General features: G+C 37.0%; 1 protein-coding gene across 4 annotated transcripts; it reads left to right on the top strand.

Moving 5' to 3' along the window:
- Positions 1 to 466: 466 nt before the first annotated feature.
- On the top strand, positions 467 to 25,705 carry wdr48a (WD repeat domain 48a). 4 transcript variants are annotated; one of them, XR_007140187.1, is made up of 19 exons: positions 467 to 575; positions 8,090 to 8,230; positions 8,418 to 8,496; positions 8,765 to 8,847; positions 12,213 to 12,342; positions 13,148 to 13,236; positions 14,081 to 14,182; positions 14,432 to 14,656; positions 17,386 to 17,460; positions 18,219 to 18,321; positions 18,906 to 19,003; positions 19,091 to 19,198; positions 19,360 to 19,456; positions 20,348 to 20,440; positions 21,070 to 21,175; positions 21,311 to 21,398; positions 21,616 to 21,692; positions 22,664 to 22,809; positions 22,891 to 23,031. XR_007140187.1 is itself a non-coding variant. In XM_027149733.2 (19 exons), exons 1-19 carry the CDS (start codon positions 510 to 512, stop codon positions 24,570 to 24,572), a joined length of 2,043 nt encoding a protein of 680 aa, XP_027005534.1. In that variant the 5' UTR covers positions 467 to 509; the 3' UTR covers positions 24,573 to 25,705. The 4 variants fall into 4 exon arrangements, 3 of the variants coding, with proteins under 3 accessions (XP_027005534.1, XP_027005533.1, XP_047667513.1); XM_027149733.2 differs by lacking the exon at positions 22,664 to 22,809 and adding an exon at positions 24,477 to 25,705 and having other exon boundaries at positions 8,421 to 8,496; positions 22,891 to 23,080; XM_027149732.2 differs by lacking the exon at positions 22,664 to 22,809 and adding an exon at positions 24,477 to 25,705 and having other exon boundaries at positions 22,891 to 23,080.
- Positions 25,706 to 25,952: the final 247 nt, after the last annotated feature.

Below are 25,952 nucleotides of genomic sequence, written 5' to 3'. Positions count from 1 at the left end.
GTAATCCCTTTTTCCAATAAATGTGCTGTATAACACTACTATTGTTACTACTAACGGTACTAGAACAACAACAACAACAACAGTAATAATAATAATAATAATAATAATAATAATAATAATAATAATAATAAGCATACATTTTTATTTATGTAGAAGTGAACAAGTACAGACAAGTTTAAAACTGCAGTAAAGGTTACTTTCTGACTGTTACTTATTGTGGAAGTGCCTTGAAAATCAATGCATAACAAAAACAAACAAACAAAAAAGAACTTTATTATGAGTTTAAATACAAAAACAAAAACTTTTTAACTTTTCGAAATAGTTCAAACTTTAAGAAAACAGTCTTGCACCGTATTAATATGATAAGTATTCTGATAAGACATTAAAATCCCACTAATAAACTCATTCTGTATATTGTTTATGGCTGAATTGTTATTATTCTCCTGCTTTGCGCGCGTGGTTTTTTTTTTTTTGCGCGTGTGTTTTTTTTGGCTCACGGAAGTGACGTCATGCTGTCAACATGTAAGATGGCGACCCATCACAGGCAGAATGCAGCCGGGCGGAGAAAAGTGCAGGTAAATTTCACCTTTTATGGCGTTTTTCTTTTGTTTTTTTTATACACGTGCATAGACAAACATTCGGCTTGATTGTTTAATGACGTGTTTAACGGTGTGATTGTTGACATTCAGGACTCGTGAGCTAGCAAACACTACAGCTAGCATGTAGCATGTTTGTATTAGCTCGTGTTTATATTTATGTTTATTCCTGTATATAAAACATAACGCGCGTCTTTGAAGTTGTGTTAGATGTCCAGGTTGTATACGATCCATTTTGTCCTTGTTCTTCTTCTTCGTCGTCGTAGGAATTTGATTGCTAGCTTTCAGCTAAGCTAAAGCTAAGGCCACGCCCCCTTCCCAACTCATCTCGGCGTTAGAGTGAGAGTTGTGCTCTTTGACACAAATGACTAAAACGTAGAATTGTTAAAGACTGTTACAGGAAAAAAATCAAGACACTTTTATGAAACTAAAACACGTAAATGCGTGAATATCCTGATGTCTCTGTACTTCTGCCGTATTTTGAACTGTCGTAAAATTGGCGCAAACTGCCCAAGCACATACACAACACAGTGCTAGTGTTTAAAACATAACGTTATCTAGACAATGTTCCTTTAAACACTGCTTAGGTGCATTACTGGACAACATTATGAGCGTGTTGTTATCTGTATAATGAGTACGCCTGAATTCAGAAATCAGAGGATTAACAAAAGCAGATGTCACCCTTTAGAAAAGAGACATTTGTAAATGTTCAGGATTGATGTGTTGATAGTGTCACATACTGTTCAGAGTTTTTCTCTAAAAGCCATAAAAGCTGCAGAGAAGATCATATAACCAACATTGACTTTAGCTACTATTCCTTAAAGTTAGAGTTACACTCACTTTGGGCTCACAGCTTACTGATTAAATTACACAATTCTAGTGAAATTTAGTAAATGGGCTGAAAAAGTCACCGGTTTGATGACAACATTTAAGTCAGTTGTAAACAAAGGAACTAGTATTCGGATATTTGTGGTTGGAATCTCAACAATGGTTGAATATTATGGAATAACTATGAAACACGATGTAAAATGGTTTTGTTGTGATTCCCAAATCAGTGTTTATACAGTCCTAGGCATGTGTCTGTAATGCTACGTTCCCACACTGCAGCGACTTGCAAAAAAAAAAAAAAAAAGCAACCACAGACCATTCATTTTCAATGATGACTTCTGGTGAAACGAGTGAGAGTGACTGTTGGCGACTAGATGTGTGTGTGTCCAGTGATGTGACAAAGTTGAGAAGTTTAACTGAAAATATGGAGCAACTTTGTGCAGCAACTATGAATGGGAGCGAAGACAGAAGAGTGCACATGATATGTGACAAAAGCATGCACTGCTTGTTCTTCACCCCATATGATATGCATATAAGCACTGGTGATTTATTTTTTTATTTTTTTGCAAATCTCCCTCCAGTTTTATTGTAGTGGCAATAAAACGGATTTGTGAAGTGGAATGCTGTCATGTCATGTCAAAGCCAGTAGTAGGAATGACTTCATAGTATAGCAGTGAATTTCTCTTTAAATTTTTCCTTCCCAAAGTAAATGTGTGGTGTGTGTGTGTGTGTGTGTGTGTATATACACACACACAAACAATGGTGTGAAAAATTGTTGGCTCCCTTCCTGATTTTTTTATTTGTCACACTTTAATGTTTCAGATCATCAAACAAATTTCAATATTATTCAAAGATAACACAAGTAAACACAACATGCATTTAAAACATAACTTAACTGTGATTTATCACACCTAAGTTCGATTTCTTTAGCCACAACCAGGCCTGATTACTGCTACAACAATCAAGAAATCACTTAAATAAGTCCTGTCTGACAAAGTGAAGTAGACCAAAAGATCCTCAAAAGCTACATGAGTGAGAAAGTAATTGAGACCTATCAGTCTGGAAGAGGTTATAAAGCCATTTCTAAAGCTTTGGGACTCCAGCAAACCACAGTGAGAGCCATTATCCATAAATGGTGAAAACATGGAACGGTGGTGAACCTTCCCAGGAGTGGCCGGCTGACCTAAATTACCCCAAGAGCACAGCGGTGACTCATCCAAGATGTCACAAAAGACCCCACAACAACATCCAAAGAACTGCAGTCCTCACTTTCCTCAGTTAAGGTTAGTGTTCATGACTCCACCATAAGAAAGAGACTGGGCAAAAATGTTCCAAGACAAAAACCACTGCTGAGCAAAAAGAACATAAAGGCTCATCTCAGATTTGCCAGAAAACATCTTGATGATCTGCACTTTTGAGAAAATACTCTGTGGACTGACGAGACAAAAGTTTAACTTTTTGGAAGGTGTGTGTCCCGTTATATCTGGCATAAAGTAACACTGCATTTCAGAAAAAGAACATCATACTAACAGTAAAATAATAGCAACAGTAAAATATGGTGGTGGTAGTGTGATGGTCTGGAGCTGTTTTTCCGCTTCAGGACCTAGAAGACTTGTTGTGATAAATAGAATTCTGCTGTCTACCAAATGAATTCTGCTGTCTACCAAATGAATTCTGCTGTCTACCAAAAAATCCTAAAGGACAATGTATGGCCACCTGTTCGTGACCTTAAGCTGAAGTGAACTTGGTTTCTGCAGCAGGACAATGATCCAAAACACACCAGCAAGTCCACCTCTGAATGGCTGAAGAAAAACAAAAGAGATTTTTGGAGTATTGAAGTCCTGACCTGAATCCTATTGAGATGCAGTGGCATGACCTTAAAAACCCTCCAATGTGGCTGAATTACAACAATTCTGCAAAGATGAGTGGACCAAAATTCCTCCACATCGCTGTAACAGACTCATTGCAGTTATAGCACTTGAGTGCAGTTCTTGCTGCTAAGGGCGGACTAACCAGTTATTAGGTTTAGGGGGCAAACACTTTTTCACACAGGGCCATGTGAAATTCATTTAAAAACAGCATGTTGTATTTACTTTTGAAGCCACAACATGCAAACCACACCAGCTTTCACACGTATGTGTGTGTTTGTGTGTGTGTGTGTGTGTGTGTGTGTGTGTGTGTGTGTGTGTGTGTGTGTGTATCACTGATTCTTGAGATAAGGGACAAAACATGTCCCACATCAAAATGTTACAATTTGCCTTAAAAAACAATAAATTGTTTCATTTAAAAAGGCTTTAAAAGTTGGATATGGAAGACTTGTGTATGTTTAGACCCTTAGTTTTGTATATATTTATGTTATTTCATAGTAATTTTATAAAATACCGGCACTGTACTATGAAAGCAACTGCAAAAAAAAAAAGTGTTTTAGAATGCCCAAAATGCACAAATATGAATATGAGGTTAATTGCATGGCTTAATAAAATATCACAAAATACTTAAAGTGAACATTACATTATTTTATACATTAACAACAGCCTTTCAAATTCTGTCATCAATTCATGTCAACTCCGTCAGATATTTTTCAAATTCAAAATAAATCAGTCATATTTTGGTCAGGTTTAACCCTGAGGACCCCCTTTGAATTTTGTCTGTTGATGGATGAGGCAGTCCAACACATGGCCTCGTAAGTTTTACATTTTTTTAAATATTTAGCAAACAAGTTGAAATCCATGTGGTCACAGCTTTTATGTGTCAACACTGTCTTCATAGTAGGGATGATTTTAATCAAGAATTTTGAAATAAAAGTTGGTATTTTGGTTTGGTTTATTGGCAGCTGACAAATGAGGAAAATCAAAATGGCTAACATTTATTAGACATGATTAAATTGAAAAAACATATTGTTTTGCCAACTCCGTCAGACGTCAACTCTATATATTATTTTACTATAACTCTATAGATATTTTGTCTGACGGTGTTGACATGTAAGCTGACGGAGTGGAAAAGTGCTCCCAAATACTTATTAAGCAACCTACACTACCGTTCAAAAGTTTAGGGTCACTTGACTAAAATGTTAACTATGATCTTAAAAATCATTTAATCTGAAGGTGTATGGTTAAATGCTTGAAATTACTTTTATAGACCAAAATATACCTGTGCCAAACAGATTAATTTCTGTTATTATTCTGTTTATTTCAATATATTATTATTATTATTATTATTATTATTATTATTATTATCATTATAAAATATTAATATAATTATATCATTGAAATAGATAACTTACACTGAATATTGAAGAAAAAACAGCATTCCAAAATATGAACTCCTTCTATACTCTTTGAAATCATCCTAAATTGAAAATTTAAGAAGCTTCTTGAAAAAATGACGCGTACGGTTTTGCAATTTCTAGGCAAAGGGTGACTGCACTTCAGATGATAAAATATAACAGAGTTTTGATTTATTTTGGATGCTTTTAGTCACGAACACAATTCTTAGTTACATTTGTTTTGTGCATTAGTTTGTACGAGTTTATTATTTATCTGTAATATGAAAAAAACATATAAATAAAGAACAAGTGAGAGACCCTAAACATTTGAATGGTAGCTACATAACATGATATTATGATCTAAGTATACATGTCGATTGACTTAAAATATCTTAATATATTTAAAATATATGAAGGATTTACAGTTTACAGTTTAATTCGAATATAGATGAGCAATAGAGGAGCTCCAGATACATTTGCATTTTTTTCTTTTGATACCAGGAACATTTTGACATCTTCATGTGTGCCTTAAATATCCTGTCAGCAGGTACTCTTTGTTTGAAGTTTGATACCCTTTCCCTTGACACTCTCTCTCTTTTCCATGTTAAAACTACAGTAGGTAATCTTTAATCAGTTTAATTCTCAATTAGTTTGTCAACACCGTCAATTGTGTGTCAACACCGTCAATTGTGTGTCAACACCATTAGTTGTGTGTCAACACCGTAACATGTATGTTTCTTTTGTTCAATTGAGTGTGTTCATACATTAAAACACCAACTTATCTACATACATCAGTGTCTTGTGTACAGAAAACCATTGATTGTATATATTAAAAATGAAAAAATTAGTAAACTAAATTAAGGTAATTTAAAATGGCTAATTCCAAAACAATGTAAAATAATATTAAAAGTGTATACAATACAATTTTCACTTAACCTTGCTAAGGCACACCATTTCTGCACACTTTAAGACTTTACAGCGTTGTTGAATTTAACAAACACACAAAAAAACATATTTTTATGTGTCAGACGGAGTTGACAAATGTCAACTTACTAAGTGAGTAAATGTACATTTTTATAAAAAGTGGTTGAATAAAAAAACCTGTTCCTTTTCATGGTATGATAGATGAGACCCGTTTTTATGCAGATATCCAGTTCAAATTAATGTAGGATCGATTTTTTGTTTGTCACTTTTCAGAAGTACTTTTGTCCCTTATCTCAAGAATCAGTAATATATACATATATATATATATATATATATATATATATATATATATATATATATATATATATATATATATATATACATATATATATATTAATTATTATTATTATTATTATACACACACACGTGTGAAAGCTGGTGTGGTTTGCATGTTGTTTGCATATCTGCAAATATTTGGTGTGTGTATTTAATAAAATTTATTTATTATTTTTTTTATTATTATTTTCTTTCCATATTGTCCCAAAAAGTCCTTGGTTTTTTTTTATTTTTAAAGTATTTATAAACTTGTGCTTTCAATAAATTGCTGTTTTACTACAAGCGTCGGTAAGACTCATGATACGATATATTTGTTGTATCGCCCCTTTAGCTGTGGTTCAGTCGATTGTTCCTCCATATTCATTCTTCTCACTGTATGCATGTATATATTTATTTTACTTTAACGATATTGAGAAATGTATTGACTCCTGCTGAAGTTGATCTGCTCTGATCATATGGTCTGTGACCTAATACAGAGTAGACGTTCGAATTTGTTTAGCTGTGTGTATTATGTAGTCATTACACGATCACTTCCTGAAACGCTTGTCTGTGCCATTACAAATGCACCGTCATGTTTTCAAACAAATGACAGACTGTGGATTTTTTTTATGGTCTTTAAGCAGAAATTCAGCTGTAGTGTAGAAAATAAATAGTTATGCGTGACTCATCACATGCTACTTTTTTCCCCTGTACTCAGGCATCCCTGCTTCTGTGCTGCATTATACCAGATTATGTCTGCTTATGCGTCAGACTTGATACAAACACTTTCTAAGCAGGGCCTCTGCCTTAAAATCCAGCTTTGTGAAGTTTATGGTCATTTTTTTTGATGCTGTGTCAGAACGGTGATGGTTTATGTGGAAAGTTATCTATATTTTTCAAATATCCGAATTTTGTCGTCTTAAACGGCATCTGCCTTCGTACCTCAACAGAAAATGTTAATTTTTTTTCAGAATATGAATTCAGTTTAACTTAAATGATACTGAGACATGTTTGTATGTCATGACTGTAATGTCTTAAAGTAACATTATTTTTCAGATAAATCTTAATGGAGCGTGTCTTTGAGTCCCCTCAGGAATACAAGCAAGTGAGGCAGAGGCAGGAATCTTCAGGAGAAACGTGACTAGCTCTCTTAGATACTGGGAAAAGCTAATCAGCTGATTTGCATATAAAACCGCATGAGTGTACGTCAGAGCACTGATGCAGCTGGAACTGCGATCTGCAGTGACACTAATTATTAAAGCTGTTTAGTTCATTATTGTTTATTACTCTATAATGTACATTTTTTAATGAAACTGTTTCATTCTTTTTGTTGCTGAAGGTATCATTGCTGTGCTACATTAATACACAAGTACCTGACAGTTACAGTGCCGTATGAATATCATGCCGTATGTGCGATTATAGTTTCCCAGGAAGACAATTAAATTGAAATAAACAGGCAGTTCTTGTGAATGTTGTGAGAACAGTACATTTACCTCATGGGAAATTTAATATTGCTTTGAAATTGTACAGACATGTTTCAGACATGCTTTATACCTGTATTCACTAGGCTTGGAAAATGGGTCTATAATATCGATATTACAGTTTGCTTTTCTGGTATATTACGAATATTGGGAGCTCTTTTTAAAACTGTATAATTTAACCAAAATATGATTAGAACTAGAAAAGCTTTTTTTTTCTTTAGCTTTTTATATTTTTTGATTTTTATAAGTTTGTACATTTTCAATTTCAATTTAATTTATATATACATCACTGTTAACAACCAACATCGTCTCAAAGCAGCTTTACAAATGAATAAATGGATGTAAAAACATTCTTTTTAATCTTTCTCATAGACATCAGTTAGTGCCAATTTAAATTTTTTTTATTCTTTTTATACATCATCTTGCAATATACTGTATAACGCCTTCAATATATAGCATCCTTTATTATATACACAAACTTACAGGCTTGTGTGCTTGATGTTAAATATCCAAATATCTTTTCAGTTGGATGACCAGGTAAATGCTAGTTGTTCTGGTGTAAGTTTGATTTGATGATGTTTTGAACAAATCGGAAATTTGTATGTCCTTCATAAATATGAGAACATTTTCTTTATAAAAAAATTAAAATAAATAAATCCTGCATATTCCATGTGCTCCAGGTGTCCTATGTGATCAGAGATGAAGTGGAGAAATACAACCGTAATGGAGTCAATGCTCTCCAGCTGGATCCGGCCCTTAACCGGCTCTTCACCGCTGGTCGAGACTCCATCATCCGGATATGGAGCGTCAACCAGCACAAGGTACCAATCTGTCAGTCCCTCATTCACTATCTGTGCTAATCAGACACTGTAATAATGTTGCAGATAAACACAAGGCTAACCAGGAATGGAATATTTTGATCTGGCCAGCATGTTAATCACATTATTTCATGTCATGGTTAGAAATTGGATGTTCACCTGCATTTCCGTTGTTTTGTGTGCTTTTCAGCAGGACCCATACATAGCGTCAATGGAACATCACACAGACTGGGTCAATGACATCGTCCTCTGCTGCAACGGAAAAACCTGTGAGCACGACTTTAGTTATATGCAAATGTCTTTTATGTACTGTATGTTCACTCCGTTTCCATTACGTATTGTGTAAATCTTACATTTAGATATTCTTAAACTTGGCTGGTCCACACAGTTTCAGGGATTTCTTAAGCATTCTGATCGAAGAGCTTCCTAATCATTCCCTGGGTCTAAATAAAGGCCGACCTGTGAGTATACTGTACAGTATAACCTAGAGTACGTCATGTAATCCCAGCGTTGTGTTGTATCCTTAATGTTTTACAGTGATATCCGCTTCATCAGACACCACTGTGAAAGTCTGGAACGCACATAAAGGATTTTGTATGTCGACATTGCGAACGCATAAGGTGAGTAAATCATTAAAGAAAAATCATATCGTTTCCACGGACATGGCCTAGCGATGTTCTGTTATAGAAATTGTATTTTTTTTTGTCATTTAAAAAAAGGTTCAAACCTACATCTAAAGCAAAGCTAGTATTAAATAAAAAGCACAAATATAAAACCAGTGCCAACTGATAAAAAAAGGTATGGAACTAACATTAAAAAAAATCAAATGCATGATCTTGAATCGATCTGGCTTGTACAAATTCCAGTTCCAAATAAATATATTTACATTGTGTTTATATACACTGAAATTTGGCAGGAAGCCTTATTCAAAGTGACCTTACATCTATCTGAGCAATTAAAGGCAGGGTCTCCGATAAAGCCAATGTCGACATTTGAAATCACCAAAACAAACACGCCCCAACCCAAACGGGTCCCACCCCTGTGTTGATAGCTCTGCCTACACATACATACATAACCCAGGCAACTAATGGAAAGAAATGTGTCTTTATCATACTGTAACTAAAGGGAAGAACAATACGATTGCAGATAAACAAACAAGCAAAAATGACACACAAGCATAATCATGCAAAGGACGGCATATACCCCAACTGCTCCCCGGGCGCCGCAGCATAAATGCCTGCCCACTGCTCCGGGTGTGTGTTCATGGTGTGTGTGTGTTCACTGCTGTGTGTGTGCACTTTGGATGGGTTAAATGCAGAGAACAAATTCTGAGTATGGGTCACCATACTTAGCCGTATGTCACGTCACTTATCACTTATCTTATTAGTTCTGTGAAACAAAGCAAAACCAACGTTACTCACCTATCGAGAAGGAAAAAAGCACCTCGGCGTCTTAATTATAATGTTGGCCGCATATTCACTGATTGGAGTTTCCCGAGTCAATAACTTCTGAGCTAAACGCTGTTACTAGCAAAACACGGTTGTAGCTGCCTCTCTACATTACTACGATAGAAAAGAGGTGTTATTTGTGTAGTAACAGCGTTTAGCTCAGGAGTTATTGACTCGGGAAACTCCAATCTGTGAATATGTGGCCAACTTCCTGCTCCTTCAGTTCTCTCCAGCGCTGGAAAGCTGATCCTATATTAACACGTCCTACTTCTTGCCTTATCATAAGCCTTTTTCTGTTTTTCTTTCTTTGTTCTTTCTTTGTTTTTGTTTTCCACGTCAATGTTAAAACCGCTCTCTGCTAATGTCACACATGCACACTCTCTACGCCCATATTGACAAGACACATTTTTATTTTGTTTCTTGGCCCGACTCTGTTTTCTGAAGCATTTCTCAAACATCGGAGACCCCACTTTAAGGGTTAAGATCTTGCTTAAGGGCCCAGCAGATGTGAGAGAGCGCAGGCTACCAGCCAATGCTTTGTAGTTTTTCCGTTTGCCAGCAGACCGTATTAATACAGCTAAATTGCAAGAACATTTCTTTTCACTACATGATGTTTAGTCATGGTTACAACATTAACAGTGAGAAGGAGCGATTTCATTGAGCTGGAAACAAGAATTGTTTTTTTCCATCCAAAGCCATAGCTCTCATGGCCTCATGTTTCAAGAGACTGTTGAGGTAATTAAGGAATTTAATCTTGAGAATCATGAGATATTTCATTATGAAACATCATGCCAAAAAAACATGTTGAGAGGATGAGAGGGCAGAGAAACCGAAGCAGCTGGTCGCTATCCTGGCAGAAGCAACTGTTTTATCAGAGCAAATAGGACATGACATTACTAGAGCTACAGTGTATTAAGTGGCAATGATTCAACATAATAAGTACAGAAAACTTTCTTCAGTTTTTTACATTTTTCCTATTTAAAGTGGTCAGTGCCATTTAAAATTCAACTAAGCACTACTTACTGGATATAATCTTGTGTGAAACAAATACAGCTGTCGGCTGTGACCAGCCCTCGTTGTAAAACATTTAGATTATTATATTTATTATATTTAAAGAATTGGGCAGACACCATTTTCCTATATTTTTAAAAATTTTATACAACCGAGCAATTGAAGGTTAGGGGCCTTGCGCAGGGGCCCAGCATTGGTGGACCTAGGATTTGTAGTCCAGCACTTTAACCACTAGGCTATCACATATGAAAGGGTTGGACCTCTGTAGTCTAGGCATTCAGTGCAGTTATAGAAAACTATAGAACTGTAACCACTTTGCTTGGTATTGAAGAAATGTAGCATCCCATCAGTGATCCTGACCCCTTTCTGCTCTCTGGACCTGCCTCAATCCTGACACCATGGTTCTGCTTGGAGTTCTTATCTCTTGACAGCTGTGGATGATGCAACATAGAAAGCATGATGGACTGCAGCAGAAACCTTTTTGCGCTCGGGTCATCTTCAGTGAAGAATTAGATACCTTCAACAAGATAAACTTCTTTAAAATAGAATGAATTTACTGCTTACACATTTGCTCTTTTTGACTATTTATTCAGGTATAGAAGGGAAATGATTTTTAAACACACAACCCGGTGTGACACAGACGAGGATGAGTTCTCTTTTGAGTCTTGATTCCTCTCGAGGTTTATTTCTCATATCATCTCATGGAGGTTTTCCGTGCCACCGTAGCCACTGTCTTGCTTTGGGATGCGTTTAAATTCATTTAATTTGTATCATAAATTTATATCTGTAAAGCTGCTGTAAAGATCTACAAATGAAATTTAATTGTATATATAAAACTGCATTTTTATATTGAAAATATTTTTTATTTATTTTTTTTACCTTTACATTTTTAATAATTGTTGACATTTTTTTGTCTGATTTTTTTTTTTAATTAATGTGGATTGCATACATCCTGTTTTAAAAGACTGATTGCTTTGACTTTTATCATAAGCGCTAGTTTGTTGCCACGTACCCATAAAATGTAGGCTATACGAGTGCACAGTGACTGTGGCCTAAAAGCCCCGGAAGCGTCTAGTCCCTTTAAACATCATGTATATTTTGTGTGTGTGTTAAACTCACCTAATGTTTGGAATCATTTTAGTTGCCAGAAAGATGACTTCCTGGAGTGTATTTATAATAAAGACAAAATGTAAATCCTCTCTTCCTTCTAGCTACAATGACATCTTTACAAGTATGACCATTTGTATTGGATATATTTATTACATTGGGTTATTTTCACTGGTCATTTTATAGAAGTTAAAAAACCTTTTCACCCAAGTACATGTGCGTCATTACTCTAGTTATACTTACCTGACCTTCCCATGTAAAACTAGTCCAGAAGTAGAGTAGAGTTGTAGATCTTGTAGTTTATACGTTTTTTGTTACAAACTGGAACACGGAGGCCAAACACACTCTTAATGATGCAGAGGTGATTATTTTGAAGTTATACCGTTATTTGTTGTTCTTGTGTGTGTCGTCATTCACAGGATTATGTTAAAGCTTTAGCGTATGCTAAAGATAAAGAGCTGGTGGCTTCAGCAGGGCTGGACAGACAGATCTTCCTGTGGGACGTAAACACACTAACAGCACTGACTGCTTCCAATAATACCGTCACTAGTGAGTATCGTCTGCCGGCTTACTTAAACCGAAGAAGCATTATGAAGCATATATTGTGATATGTTGCAAGTATGAGATGTATTTTCTGTTGTTTTCCAAAAATTTAAAAATGATTAGCAGCAGGTTTGTTTCTAAAAGTGTCTGTTTTTCTCCTCCTTGTTTTGAACAGTTGCAGGCAATCTGTAAATAAGCTTTCCTTAAGGTGCAGACAGGTTTATATGTCTAAAGTATGAGAGGATAGTTGGAGATAGACGAAGCACACAGTAATCATTAAGTTCTATTACATCACCCATGAAAAAATATCAATTAGTCAGTGCAGTGTGTGTGTGTGTGTGTGGGGGGGGGGGGGGGTAGACTTTCCACATAACAGATTAACTAATGTCTTTATTTTGATTGATATGTTGAAGTTTTCTCTGAAGAGACATTAATATTTATGGTAGGAGACTCCGGTGTCTGCACTTTGAGGCCTTTGTGCTTTACAACAGCATGTCCTGTACTGTTCTAATCCTTACACAGTGTATACTGTTCATTTTGTAACGTGTCTAGTGTGTATCCGTGGTTTCCATAGCTATGTAAGTAATCTTACCCATATTCGGTTATATGCTAATTTTTTATGGATTGAGTGTGCTGTGTGGATAATGAGTAGCCTGGGTTTATAAGCCAAATTGCCTGAGACAAATGAGTTTAACGTTGTTAGTAGTGTAGCAACATTTAAGCTTGGAATTGAATCCAGTTTTGCACAACCAACATCATCAAACCTCATTATTCGTTCAGTCAGTTCAAGTACTCATCATTTATCCTGCAGCATCGTCTCTCAGTGGGAACAAGGATTCAATCTACAGTCTGGCGATGAATCAGATGGGCACAGTAATAGTATCTGGATCAACTGAGAAGGCTTGTAACAATTTTTTTTTCTTTTTACATAATTATTTTTCTATCGATCGATTTAAATGTTTCTTTTGCTGGCCCTGTTTAGTTAGGGGTGTGTGTCTCTCTGTGTGCCTGTGTGTGTGTGCCTGTTTGTGTGTGTCTATGTGTGTGTGTGTGTGTCTGTCTTGGTGTGTGTGTGTGTGTGTGTGTCTGTCTTTGTGTGTGTGTCTGTCTTTGTGTGTGTGTCTGTCTTTGTGTGTGTGTCTGTCTTTGTGTGTGTGTCTGTCTTTGTGTGTGTGTCTGTCTTTGTGTGTGTGTCTGTCTTTGTGTGTGTGTCTGTCTTTGTGTGTGTGTCTGTCTTTGTGTGTGTGTGTGTCTTTGTGTGTGTGTCTGTCTTTGTGTGTGTGTGTGTCTGTCTTTGTGTGTGTGTGTGTGTCTGTCTTTGTGTGTGTGTGTGTGTCTGTCTTTGTGTGTGTGTGTCTGTCTTTGTGTGTGTGTGTCTGTCTTTGTGTGTGTGTGTCTGTCTGTCATTTTGTGTGTGTGTGTGTGTCATTTTGTGTCTGTCTGTGTGTGTGTGTCTGTCTGTGTGTGTCTGTCTGTCTGTGTGTGTCTGTCTGTCTGTGTGTGTCTGTCTGTCTGTCTGTCTGTCTGTCTTTGTGTGTGTGTGTGTCTGTCTGTCTGTCTTTGTGTGTGTGTGTGTCTGTCTGTCTGTCTTTGTGTGTGTGTGTGTGTGTGTGTGTGTGTGTGTGTGTGTGTGTGTGTGTGTGTGCCTGTCTGTGGGTGTCTGTCCGTCTTTGTGTGGGTGTCTGTCTTTGTGTGTGTGTGTGTGTGTGTGTGTGTGTGTGTGTGTGTGTGTGTGGTTTCACAGGTTTTAAGAGTGTGGGACCCACGCACCTGTGCCAAGCTCATGAAGCTGAAAGGACACACAGACAATGTGAAGTCGTTGCTGCTTAACAGAGATGGCACTCAGGTGCATGATATTTGAGTAAAGTATTTGAGGACAGAAAAATGCTGAAATAGAATCCTGGAAATTTGAATGGCTTTTTGCTTTATGATGCAATATATAATAAACTTTACCTCTACCTTTACTTTTAACCCTATACATTTCAATCTGTATTATAATTAACACTGTACATAATATTGTCTTTTTACTATTGAAAGCAATATGAGAAGCAGTACAATAAACTGTTAATAACTATGTGCCCCGATCTGTGTTTAGTGCTTGTCAGGCAGTTCAGACGGTACCATCCGGCTGTGGTCACTGGGACAGCAGAGATGTATAGCCACGTACCGTGTCCACGATGAGGGAGTGTGGGCGCTGCAGGTGAACGAAGCCTTTACACACGTCTACTCTGGAGGCCGGGACCGGAAGATTTACTGCACAGACCTGCGCAATCCCGACATACGTGTACTTATTTGTGAAGAGAAGGCGCCTGTCCTAAAGGTAGGTGAGCTATGATGATGATGGTGGGAATCACTGGAAGACTGTGTGATTTTTCAGGAGGCTGTAGTTTATACACGTTACACTTTAATCTTTGTAACTCTATACTTTAATAATAACACAAATCCACAGTAAAGAGTATTGTTTACTTGAGTTACAGACTCAATCTCCAGATTAATTATTTATACTCATGATTAAAAACGAGTTTAGTAAAGGGTTATATAGATGTATGCACTGTATATACACATGTATACTGCCACGTTCACACTGCAGGTAAAAGTGGCCTAAATTTTTTGGGGGGTCAAGTGACCAGGTCAGATTTCTTCAGAGGTAGTGTGAACACTCAAATCTGGCCCAGATCTGAACAGCGAAAACTTGACACAAACGTGATGCGCAACGTGTTCGTGTGTGTGTTAAGAATGTGAACCACCTCATAATGTTTGCATTGAATACATCACATTACTTCCTCCATAACCTCGGCAACTTTTTAACGCAATGGAGTGCTGCGTGTGACGTCATTTGTTATTGTTCGTTTGCGCATGCGGGTCAGTTCGAAACAGCAAACAGTTCACACTGGTATCTGATATAGGCCGCATTTTAAAAGGTAATGTGAACAGCCAAACAAAAAATCAGATCTGAGCAAAATATCCGAATTGAGCATTAAGACTTGCAGTGCGAACGTGGCATATGTGGTCCTGAATCAGACCCAAATCTGATTTTTTCCAATGTGGCCGCAGTGTGAACAACCAAGGTGGATTTGATGCGACTTTTACGTCAATCTACATCGACATTCGTCACAATTATTCGCCGGCGAAAACTTTTTTTTTTTTCGCGCCGGCGAAAACGTGACGGAAACTTGACTGGTAACGTGTGTGTGTTAAGAGTGTTATATAAAGTGGCTACATGAACCAGCTCATAACGTTTGCATTGAATACATCACATTATAGCATTACATGATATGTTTGCTTGCACAAGATGATACATTACTTCCTCCATAACCTCGCCAACTTTTTAGCGCAACGGCGAGCTGCGTGTGACGTCATTGTTATTGTTCGTTTGCGCATTCGGGTCCGTTCGAAACAGCAAACAGTTCACACTAAGTTCAGCATTAAGACTTGCAGTGTGAACGTGGCCAAACATAGAGTTTCTCGACGTGAAGTACGTTCGTTCTCAGAAACTGAAAGAAAAATTGTTTAAACAAGACCTTTTGAAAGAATTATTGCCAACTAGAAATGATTTTGAGTTAAATATATTAGGGAACCTATTCCTGTTTCTATTTTTCATTACTCAGCATTCATCCATGACTTCCTGTTTCACTGCAGACTAAATATGATTTGACACACAGGCAAAATTCCCAAACTTTAATGACCATAAAATAGCTACACCTGAAAATACCCATATTCACTTTTGGGGAAAGTAATTAAGAAGTTTAGAAAACGGAGCAGTAATGAACTTGCATGAAAGATGACACAAGTGTATTTTAATCCCACATACAGTGAGGAAGATGATTAGACAGGCAGAATTTTCTCCAGTGATCACAGTTGGAGATTTTTGCAAAAGGTGGCAGCGATTTTGGGTTCTTCAAGTCTCTTAACTATAATTAGAAGCAACTTTATATATATATATATATATATATATATATATATATATATATATATATATATATATATATATATATATATATATGAGTGAGCGATAGATCATCATGGACTCCATTATGTACTGGAAGATTTTAAATAAAAATTAGGCTCCCTCTTCCAAGAAGCACAGGTTTTTGGTTGGTCTTCCAGTGGGACCATTAGTGAAAACATAAAATCCACTGATAAATGGTTCAATGACCACATATCAAGAATCTATAACTGGCAACCTAACTTAGCTAACCTTTACGGTGAGCTAAAACAGAGTGTCCACATGAGCAGGCAGAGGACCCTTTAGATTGTTTGTTGAGGATTGCTTTTAGATTCCTTGCTTTGTATTCTCAAATCTTATAAAATATAGTAGAGAAAGATCTTGGCAAAAGGAGGTAGTGTGAAGTATGTACAACCCCCCCCCCCCCCCCAAACACACACACACACACACACACAGTGTCATTATTGACTACTGAGTGTAGATTAATGAGAAGAAGAAAAAGGGGTTTTTTTTTCAGGTTGCAACATAAAAACTAGGGGGTCTGAATACTCTCTAAATCCAAAGTGAAAACAGAATTCTTTTAATTACGTATTAAAAAGAAAAACTGAAAAAATATTTATAAAAAAGTGAGGGTGCATGGATAAATTCTGAATCCTGTTTGTGTATATATATATATATATATATTATATTATATTATATTATATTATATATATATAGTGTGTGTGTGTGTGTGTGTGTGTGTGTGTGTGTGTGTGTGTGTGTGTGTGTGTGTGTGTGTGTGTGTAAATGTACAAGTATGTACAGTATGTATGTGGGTTTTTTTTTTTTCTTTCTTTTTTTTTTAATTTTTTTTTTTTTTTAATTTAATTATTCAGTTCTTAAATTTGTAAATTCTTATATTTATACTGAATTGTTGCCGGTGTTCTTTTCCACTGTCCTTAGTGCATTTTGACCTTAGGTAACACGCTGCAGTGAAATACAAAGACTATTGCTAAAGCAATAATACCAGGTGTAGAGAGAAAATTGTTTAGAGTGTAGTTTGAGGAACTGTACCTATGTGCAAAGAAAGCAAAATCGCTGAATGTATATTTGTCCTTGAACAGATGGAGCTGGACAGGTCAGCGGACCCACCGTCGGCCATCTGGGTCTCCACCACAAAGTCCACCGTTAACAAATGGGTGAGCACAGCTGCCTTCTACAGTGACGTGAATGGAGATACCACCTGCCCCAGCTGTTCCTGACACATCATATAGACTCGCACTCCTAATCTTTAAGCTTTTCTTTTGCTTTGTCTTTTACTTTTAAAGCTCCGCTTGTCTGATTATTATCCCTAGTGTATAATGTGTGCTGTTAGTAATCAAACACTAGATTCTAATCATATGGCCTAAGCACAAGTCAAGTCAAGAAGCTTTTATTATCATTTCAACCATATATAGCTGTTGCAGTACCTAGCGCATTGAGACGACGTTTCCCCAGGATCAGGGTGCTACATAAAACAAAGACAGTGCTAAGGACTTAGTAAGTAGTTCTAGATACATAAAGTGCAACTGTGCAACCTGGTGCAAACCGGGCAGGACAAGACAAACAAGACAGACAAGACCGTGCAGGACAAAAGACAGTGTAGACTAATATATATATATATATATATATATATATATATATATATATATATATATATATATATATATATATATATATATATATATATATATATATATATATATATAGTGTGTGTGTGTGTGTAATTTTGTGTCGGTGGATTGCAAGCACATGACTGTAAGGTTTCTCTTTAGTTCACATTCTGTCACCTACTTAACATTCTCTGAACACGAAAATTTAGAAAAGCTAAAATCTCAGCAGAATGACGTCTTGGTTCAAATCTGAGCCTTTTTTTTTTTGGTGCCTCAATTTTCATTTAATCTCTATTACCTCGCAGTCTCTAAAGGGCATCCACAATTTCCGAGCATCTGGCGATTACGACAATGACTGCAGTACTCCCCTGACACCGCTGTGCACACAGCCGGATCAGGTTATTAAAGGTAAGCATCTTGCCGCACACTGACACATGCATTTATACACTTTACATACACTTATGTACTGATGCTTGTGCATTTAGTCCAGTACACAGTTTCTCTTTTGTAATCTCAGCCAGCTAAATCTGGTTACCCCTAAAAGTTTAAATAAATGCTAAAAACGTACATACCAGCCTTTGTTTGTAGGCTGCGATCATTCGTTCAGCTGCATCTGTAAGACTCGCTGCTTGTTTTCCTAACGTGGTCTCCAAAAGAGGATGAATATTTTTATTTAATTACAGAATTCGTTTTATTGAATTACTCTTTACAGAAACTTTATTTAATTAAATAAAAATGGGTATAGGTGACAATGGATGCTTGATTTGTCTTCCCAGACCATCATTCATATAACGTCTTGCAATTTCTTTCTTATATATCTTACTTATATTTTTAAGTCTTTAATGGTGATTTGATGGTCAATTAAAAAAAAAAAACAAGAAACGGGTTTTTTAAACACGATTGCCACATCCTTTCAGTCCTCATTTTATGTCAAATTATTTACTAGTGTTTTGTGACAACACACAATTGCAGTACTATGATTTGTCCACTAGGTGGAGCCAGTATAATTCAGTGCCACATTCTGAACGATAAGAGACATATACTCACCAAAGACACCAACAACAACATTGCATACTGGGATGTGTTAAAGGTAGGAACTGTTGCATTTTGCCACAACAGCATTTACATCTAAACAGTTTCACAGCCTCTAAGTTACTCATCCGTAACCCTCATGCAGGCATGTAAAGTTGAGGATCTGGGAAAGATGGAGTTTGACGAGGAGATCAAGAAACGGTTCAAGATGGTTTATGTGCCTAATTGGTTCTCCGTGGATCTTAAAACAGGGGTGAGACGCATCACTGTGTCATCTGCATAATAACTTTTGAAATGAAATGTTTTCTCTATCTAATAATGTTAACATTATTAGCAAATTGATGGACAAGTATTGTTCAGGATTAATATCTGTGTGTACGTATTGGTAATTTAATTCTGTTTGTCGCTGTATAGATGCTGACTATTACACTCGATGAGAGTGATTGCTTTGCTGCTTGGGTCTCGGCCAAGGATGCTGGGTTTAGCAGTCCAGACGGCTCAGACCCGAAACGTGAGTGATCTAACTGTTAGAATTTTATACTTAAGACGTGAATCAGATAACAATGTACACACTTTAATAATAGTAAAAAATATCACATTATGTAATAATATTATTTTGCTGCTAATTCAGGAATAGAAAAGTGTAATAATAGTTTCTTGACATGAAAATGCTTTCTAACATGGGCAACAAAGGTCTTTTGTTGTGCTGCCAAGCTGCAGTTCAAACTCCAAATCCAAACAAATAAGAGGCTCATAAAATGTAAAACAGTGCTCTTGTCAGGAAGCCTACGGTCCCTTAGCCTGTGATGTGAACTACGGCCTACGGTCCCTTAGCCTGTGATGTGAACTACGGCCTACGGTCCCTTAGCCTGTGATCTGAACTACGGCCTACGGTCCCTTAGCCTGTGATGTGAACTCATTGACTTTCCATTGCATGGTTCATGCCAGGAAAACTGATTACCTGGGATTTTCATCTACAACACATCTGTAAACCTTTACAGATTGGTGCACTTTGTGTGTGTACATATATATATATAGCTGAGTGGCAGTCACTGGAGAATGGTCAGACTGGCTCAAGCTGACAGGAAGTCTACAGTAACTGAGCCCTGAGGTAGATGGGCTACAGCAGAGAAGACCACATTGTCAGACAAAACAGGAATCCGAGGCTGCACTGATCACGGGCTCACAGAAACTTTACATATGAAGATTAGAAAAAGATTTAGGATGCAGAGGATTTCTAATTAATTTGAAACTTAATGCAAGTGAATGCAAGACGGGAATTTTCAAGGCACCAGGAACTTGTTGAAATCAAGCTGATTTAAGACTTTTTTGTCTCCCGAATGTGAATTTATTCTTCATTTTATGAAATAGCAGTTGAATGTGAATGTTGTGTGTGCTGTAGTGAATCTGGGTGGACTGCTGCTCCAAGCACTGTTGGAATATTGGCCCAGGACGCATAGCAGCCCTATGGATGAGGAAACGGAGCTGAACCATGGTAAGTGTCTCTGTGTCTGTCTCTGTGTCTGTTGCTCTGTCTGTCTGTCTGTCTGTCTGTCTGTCTGTCGCTCTGTCTGTCGCTCTGTCTGTCTGTCTGTCGCTCTGTCTGTCTGTGTCTGTCGCTCTGTCTGTCTGTGTCTGTCGCTCTGTCTGTCTGTCTCTCTGGTCGTTCTGTCTGTCGCTCTGTCTGCCTGTCGCTCTGTCTGTCTGTCGCTCTGTCTGTCCTGTCTGTCTGTGTCTGTCGCTCTGTCTGTCTGTCGCTCTGTCTGTCTGTCGCTCTGTCTGCCTGTCGCTCTGTCTGCCTGTCGCTCTGTCTGTCTGTCGCTCTGTCTGTCTGTCGCTCTGTCTGTCTGTCGCTCTGTCTGTCTGTCCTGTCTGTCTGTGTCTGTCGCTCCGTCTGTCTGTCTGTCGCTCTGTCTGTCTGTGTCTGTCGCTCTGTCTCTGTCGCTCTGTCTGTGTCCATCGCTCTGTCTGTCGCTCTGTCTGTCTGTGTCTGTCGCTCTGTCTGCTGCTCTGTCTGTCTGTCTCTGTGTCCCTTGCTCTGTCTGTCGCTCTGTCTGTGTCTGTCAGTGTTTTATGCCTTCAGATTATTTCCTTACAGTGTTACATCTATGTTTGTTACGTTAGTGAATGGCGAGCATGAGAACAGGATACAGAAAGGAAATGGTTATTTCCAAGTGCCACCACACACTCCTGTCATTTTTGGTGAAGCAGGAGGAAGAACACTTTTCAGGTGTGTTTTGTAACAAGTGTGCATGTTCCTGGTCTTGCTGGACAAAGAAGGACTAGCTTGCATGGTGTAGGTAGGTATTATTATTATTATTATTTTATTATTATTATTGTTGTGTGTGTGTGCCCATGACACAAGGTTGCTCTGTCGAGACTCTGGAGGTGAGACCGAGTCAATGCTGCTCAATGAAACGGTTCCACAGTGGGTGATTGACATCACGGTGGATGTGAGTGCTTAAGATCTTATCTGGAGTTTAAGTGTCATTTAATCAATTACAATCTATTTACAATTAGACTTCTCAGAGTGTTATTCATGCATGTAGAGGTATTCTCCAGTTCTGTGTAACGTATTTAGCAAATAAAGTCCCAAAAAGTGCTTCTGAAATATGCACATCAAAAATGTCTGGCTTTCTGAAGTCTTTATTCTGCTCTGTTTCCTTACAGAAAAACATGCCAAAATTCAACAAAATCCCATTCTACCTCCAGCCCCATTCTTCATCTGGTGCCAAGACGTTAAAGAAGTAGGTTACTATTACAGATGGAAATCACATGTGTAAAAGCAGTGTGTGTGTGTCAGGTCAAACTAATCCCTAGGTCTTTGTGTTTAAGGACATCTTCATTGTCTCAGATTGTAATGAGACTCTAAACGAGTGCTTTAGTAACAGCATGTGTACTTGTTTGGTTAATGTAAACCTAGATTAGTTGATATTTCACAGTTATTATCAATGGTAAGAGGAATTTTTAGTCAACGTGACTGTTGCTGACAGTGGCAAAAATATCTCTCATATATCTCCATGTGATCTTTTCCATCTGTACAACATTTATCAGACTTTATATTTATAATCACACCCTCCAGTGTCACCCATATGAGGATGGGTTCCCCTTTGAGTCAGGTTCCTCTCAAGGTTTCTTCCTTTACCATCTAAGGGAGTTTTTCCTCATCACTGCTGCCTGAGTCACCTCGGACTTGCTCATTGGGGATAAATACATACAGATTGTGAACTAAATCTATCTAATATTAATCTTGAATTTTGCATTCTATTACAGTAATCTTTATTTTATTTTTATATTAACCTTTTGTTCTATGTTTATGTTCTGTAAAGCTGCTTTGAGACAATGTCCATTGTAAAAAGCACTATAGAAATAAACTTGAATTGAATATATATACACATACACACAGTATATTTACTGCATATCCATGTGAAAATGTGTGTAGTTATATTTAAACTCCATGTGTCGATAGTTGTTAGGAACAGAATGATTTTATGGTACATGATACATTCTGTAGTATATATTACGTATCATCGAGGTTGCCACCTTTCAAACTGTGTGTGTAGGGAATACGTTATAACACAACGTTGTGATATTAACACAACATGAACCCTCTCTGAACAATCGTTCTTAAACAAAAATAAAAACTGACACAGTACCTTGTTCTTTTTATGTGTAAGTTGAATAAGCAGTGCACAATTTTGTATCGTTTTGTCTTTAGGCAAACAGGAATGTAGTTAACTCTTGTCTAATGGTGTAGCTGGGAATTACTTCATCTTCTGTCCTTCAAGACACCTAACAGACCAGACAAGGACTTTAGGAAAAAAGGAGGAGGGTGGGGACTTTTTAAAAAGAAAAAAAAGAGGGGTAATTAAATTTTTATGTAAACTATATGCAAACGTGTGCAAATTGTAATGTCTGCATGTTCTCTCGCCTGTCTGTGTTTAGGGATCGTCTGTCAGCTAGTGACATGCTCCAGGTGAGAAAAGTGATGGAGCATGTTTATGAGAAAATCATTAACCTGGACAGCGAGTCCCAGACGAGCGGTTCAGCTGGAGAGAAGCCAAGTGAGCAGAAAGAGGATGAGGACATGGCGGTGCTGGCAGAAGAGAAGATCGAGCTGCTCTGTCAGGACCAGGTAAAGCCCATCGTCACTTTTATCATCAAACGTATCGACCGGTTCATCCAAACTTTGGAAACCTCAGCAAAGTCTGAATCTACTTTAGGATTAGGTGTGGATTAGGTGCAGATCTAAAGCTTCAGGTCTCTTGTATCTGTGTTCTCTCGTTCTTCCATAATTAATATAATCTCTACTCTCCTTCACTGTAATATTTTTCAACCTCATGTTTTTTTTCCTGTTATCTCTTAGACCAGGGGTATTCAATTACAATTCAAACAGGTCCAGTTACTAAAATTTCCTCCCAGCAAAGGTCCGAATCTTATATTGTCACTTAAAATAGTGTACCTCATGTTAATAAAATAAATAACTCTCATACATTTCTATATAATTTATTGTTAAATTTCAAGTGTTTTCAAAGTCTGACCTTGTATGGCACTTGAATGGAAAACAATACTGTAGGTGTCTTTACTACATGTCAAGTAACAGACAACAGACACTGAATTTCTTCTGAATAAAATAAATAAAAAGTGCAAACACACTTTGTGCTGGCTTTGTGCAGCCTGAACTTAGGGCCTATATTTCAAGTAATGTAAACCATTCAGAATCTTTTGAATAAAATAAAAGTGCTTTTAATCTTTTAAGGAAAAAAAAAAGAAAGAAAGAAAAAAAAAGAAAATTAAACAAAAGACTTTTGAGCTGCAACTTTTTTAAACATTAAATACATTAATAACACAGGAACCTTAGGCAAAAGAACATTTCAAGTAAAACAGAACAGGGCAGAATTTACTGAATAAAAGAAAAGTGCAGAGCTTTGAGCAGCTCCCTTTTTCCTCTCTCCTTTCCACCTCTCCTTACTCCCTTTCCATCTTCCATTCCTAGTGAGAGAAATGGGCATGTAACTGTCCTGCCAGCAGTTTGAATCTTAATTGTCCTGCCAGCGTAATTAGGTGCATTACTGCCACCTTCTGCTCTGGAGTATAGAACAGAAACAATCTGTTTTTGGCTTGGCTTTTGATGATGCTCCTGTCGTAATAACTAGATTAACTGCGCATGAATGAAAGATTTATCTTTTTATTTATATCAAAGAGCTTATATAATCTTATAATATTAGATTATAATAAGGAGATGCTTAATATGATAATATTAGAATTTTAACGGGTCCAGGCAGAGTAGATGCCCGTCTTAGACCTTTGCAACTGCCTTCCATAGTTGTTCATTCTACCTTAAATAATGTGCCATTTACACTATTAACTTGTGATTGAGAAATTTTGTCATAATAATTTAAGTTTCTGTGATCTGTGTTGTATTTACTTTCAGGTTAAAGAATTTTGAATACTTTTTGAATTTTGTCACTTGAATTGGCTGATAATCTGGATTTCTGTAACACTCCTTTGCTCTGAATTTTCTCTAAAAGGTTCTGGATCCTAACATGGATCTGCGAACAGTAAAGCACTTCATTTGGAAGAGTGGCGGTGACCTAACACTCCATTACAGGCAGAAGTCTACGTAAAGAAACGACTAGCTCTACACATCCATACACATTTCCTGTTCCAAACCATGTCATGGACCTCCAAACTGTCCTCATACTCCCTGTGGTTTGGTGTGTGATGTTCCATGAAGTCTGACACACCCAAATACTCGTCCACGTGTGAATTTATCAGACCTCCAGTCTGTAAGAGGATCTGGGTGTGTCAGGTTTGAAGTAAGAAGAGGAAAAAACTGGGAAAAGGGAATCTACTGTGAGCAGTCAGCTGACAAACAGAGAGGCTGGTGTGAAAACATTTTCAAGCTTGAGATTATTATTTAATTGTTACCTGTTTCACGTGTCATTAGCATTTTATTGCCCTGTTTTTTGTGGCGTTTTTGTTTTGATGGACAACACATTGTTGCGATATGAACGACATACATAAAATATTTTTGTTCTCTTTCTTTTATACATTCCGGAGATGTTGATTTGTGGGCACTTTTTCAGTTCTACGTTAGAGAGAATGATGATCCGGGTTTGATTATAAACCGTTAAATATTTTGGTGAATTAAAAGCAGTGCAACTTTCAAAAGTTCATGTTCTTTTGTCTATAAGTCAACAGATGTCTTTGAAGGTTTTTTTTTTGTTTTTTTAAATAAATATAAATAAATGTTGACCTTCCAGAAACATTGATGCATCCATTCTGTACATAAATTGTAATTATTTTGTAGGCAGTTTTACCTTCTGAGTTGCTTTTATTTACAGTTTTTTATTATTATTATTTAATTCTGTTCTCTTAAAAAGGTGCTTTTTTTGTGTGATCTATGAGAAATGTGACAAAATGGGTCAGATGGATTGGCTCATGGGTTTCTCTGATGATCCAGTTGCTGCTAACAGCCTGTCCAACCACAAGAGGGCAGTATATACTGTATAGAGTTTGGAGAACAAAACAGCAAAAATTTAAGGAATTCTTACTAAAAGATATCTGGGTGGTTGATTTTAATTTATGTAAAAGAGATTGGGCTTTGCAAACTGTCAATCATAGCTGAGATTGCACAATGTTATCGAAATGCATTCTATTTTTGGTTTTATTCTGAAAGAATAAATAAAGAAGGCAAGAAAGATGTCTTGTTTGTTGTTATGGGATTAAACTGTAATGAAAATATCCACCAAACCCACTCACTGACTCTTATGCTTTTTTTTCTTGCATATTGTAATCTTTTTTTCTTTCTTTGAATTGCTTTTATGGTGGTTTAATTCCTGCCTTCACACACTGTGCATGGAGATTACATGTGCTTCAGGGTTTCCTCCCCAAGTCCAGAGATGTGCATTGTAGCCTGATTCACATATCAATGTGTCTAGTGTGAAAAAGACACAGTGAGAGGGGCACACAGACAGACAGACAGACAGACAGACAGACAGACG

Source organism: Tachysurus fulvidraco, chromosome 3 (genome assembly GCF_022655615.1).
Source record: "Tachysurus fulvidraco isolate hzauxx_2018 chromosome 3, HZAU_PFXX_2.0, whole genome shotgun sequence".
NCBI lineage: Eukaryota > Metazoa > Chordata > Actinopteri > Siluriformes > Bagridae > Tachysurus > Tachysurus fulvidraco.
This window is presented reverse-complemented; position numbering and strand designations above follow the sequence as displayed.

Coding starts and splice junctions, on each gene's coding strand:
- wdr48a (XM_027149732.2), top strand. CDS start 510: ATGCTGTCAACATGTAAGATGGCGACCCATCACAGGCAGAATGCAGCC. Junction 8,848..12,212: donor CGACATTGCGAACGCATAAG/GTGAGTAAATCA, acceptor CGTCATTCACAG/GATTATGTTAAAGCTTTAGC. Junction 14,183..14,431: donor TTAACAGAGATGGCACTCAG/GTGCATGATATT, acceptor ATCTGTGTTTAG/TGCTTGTCAGGCAGTTCAGA.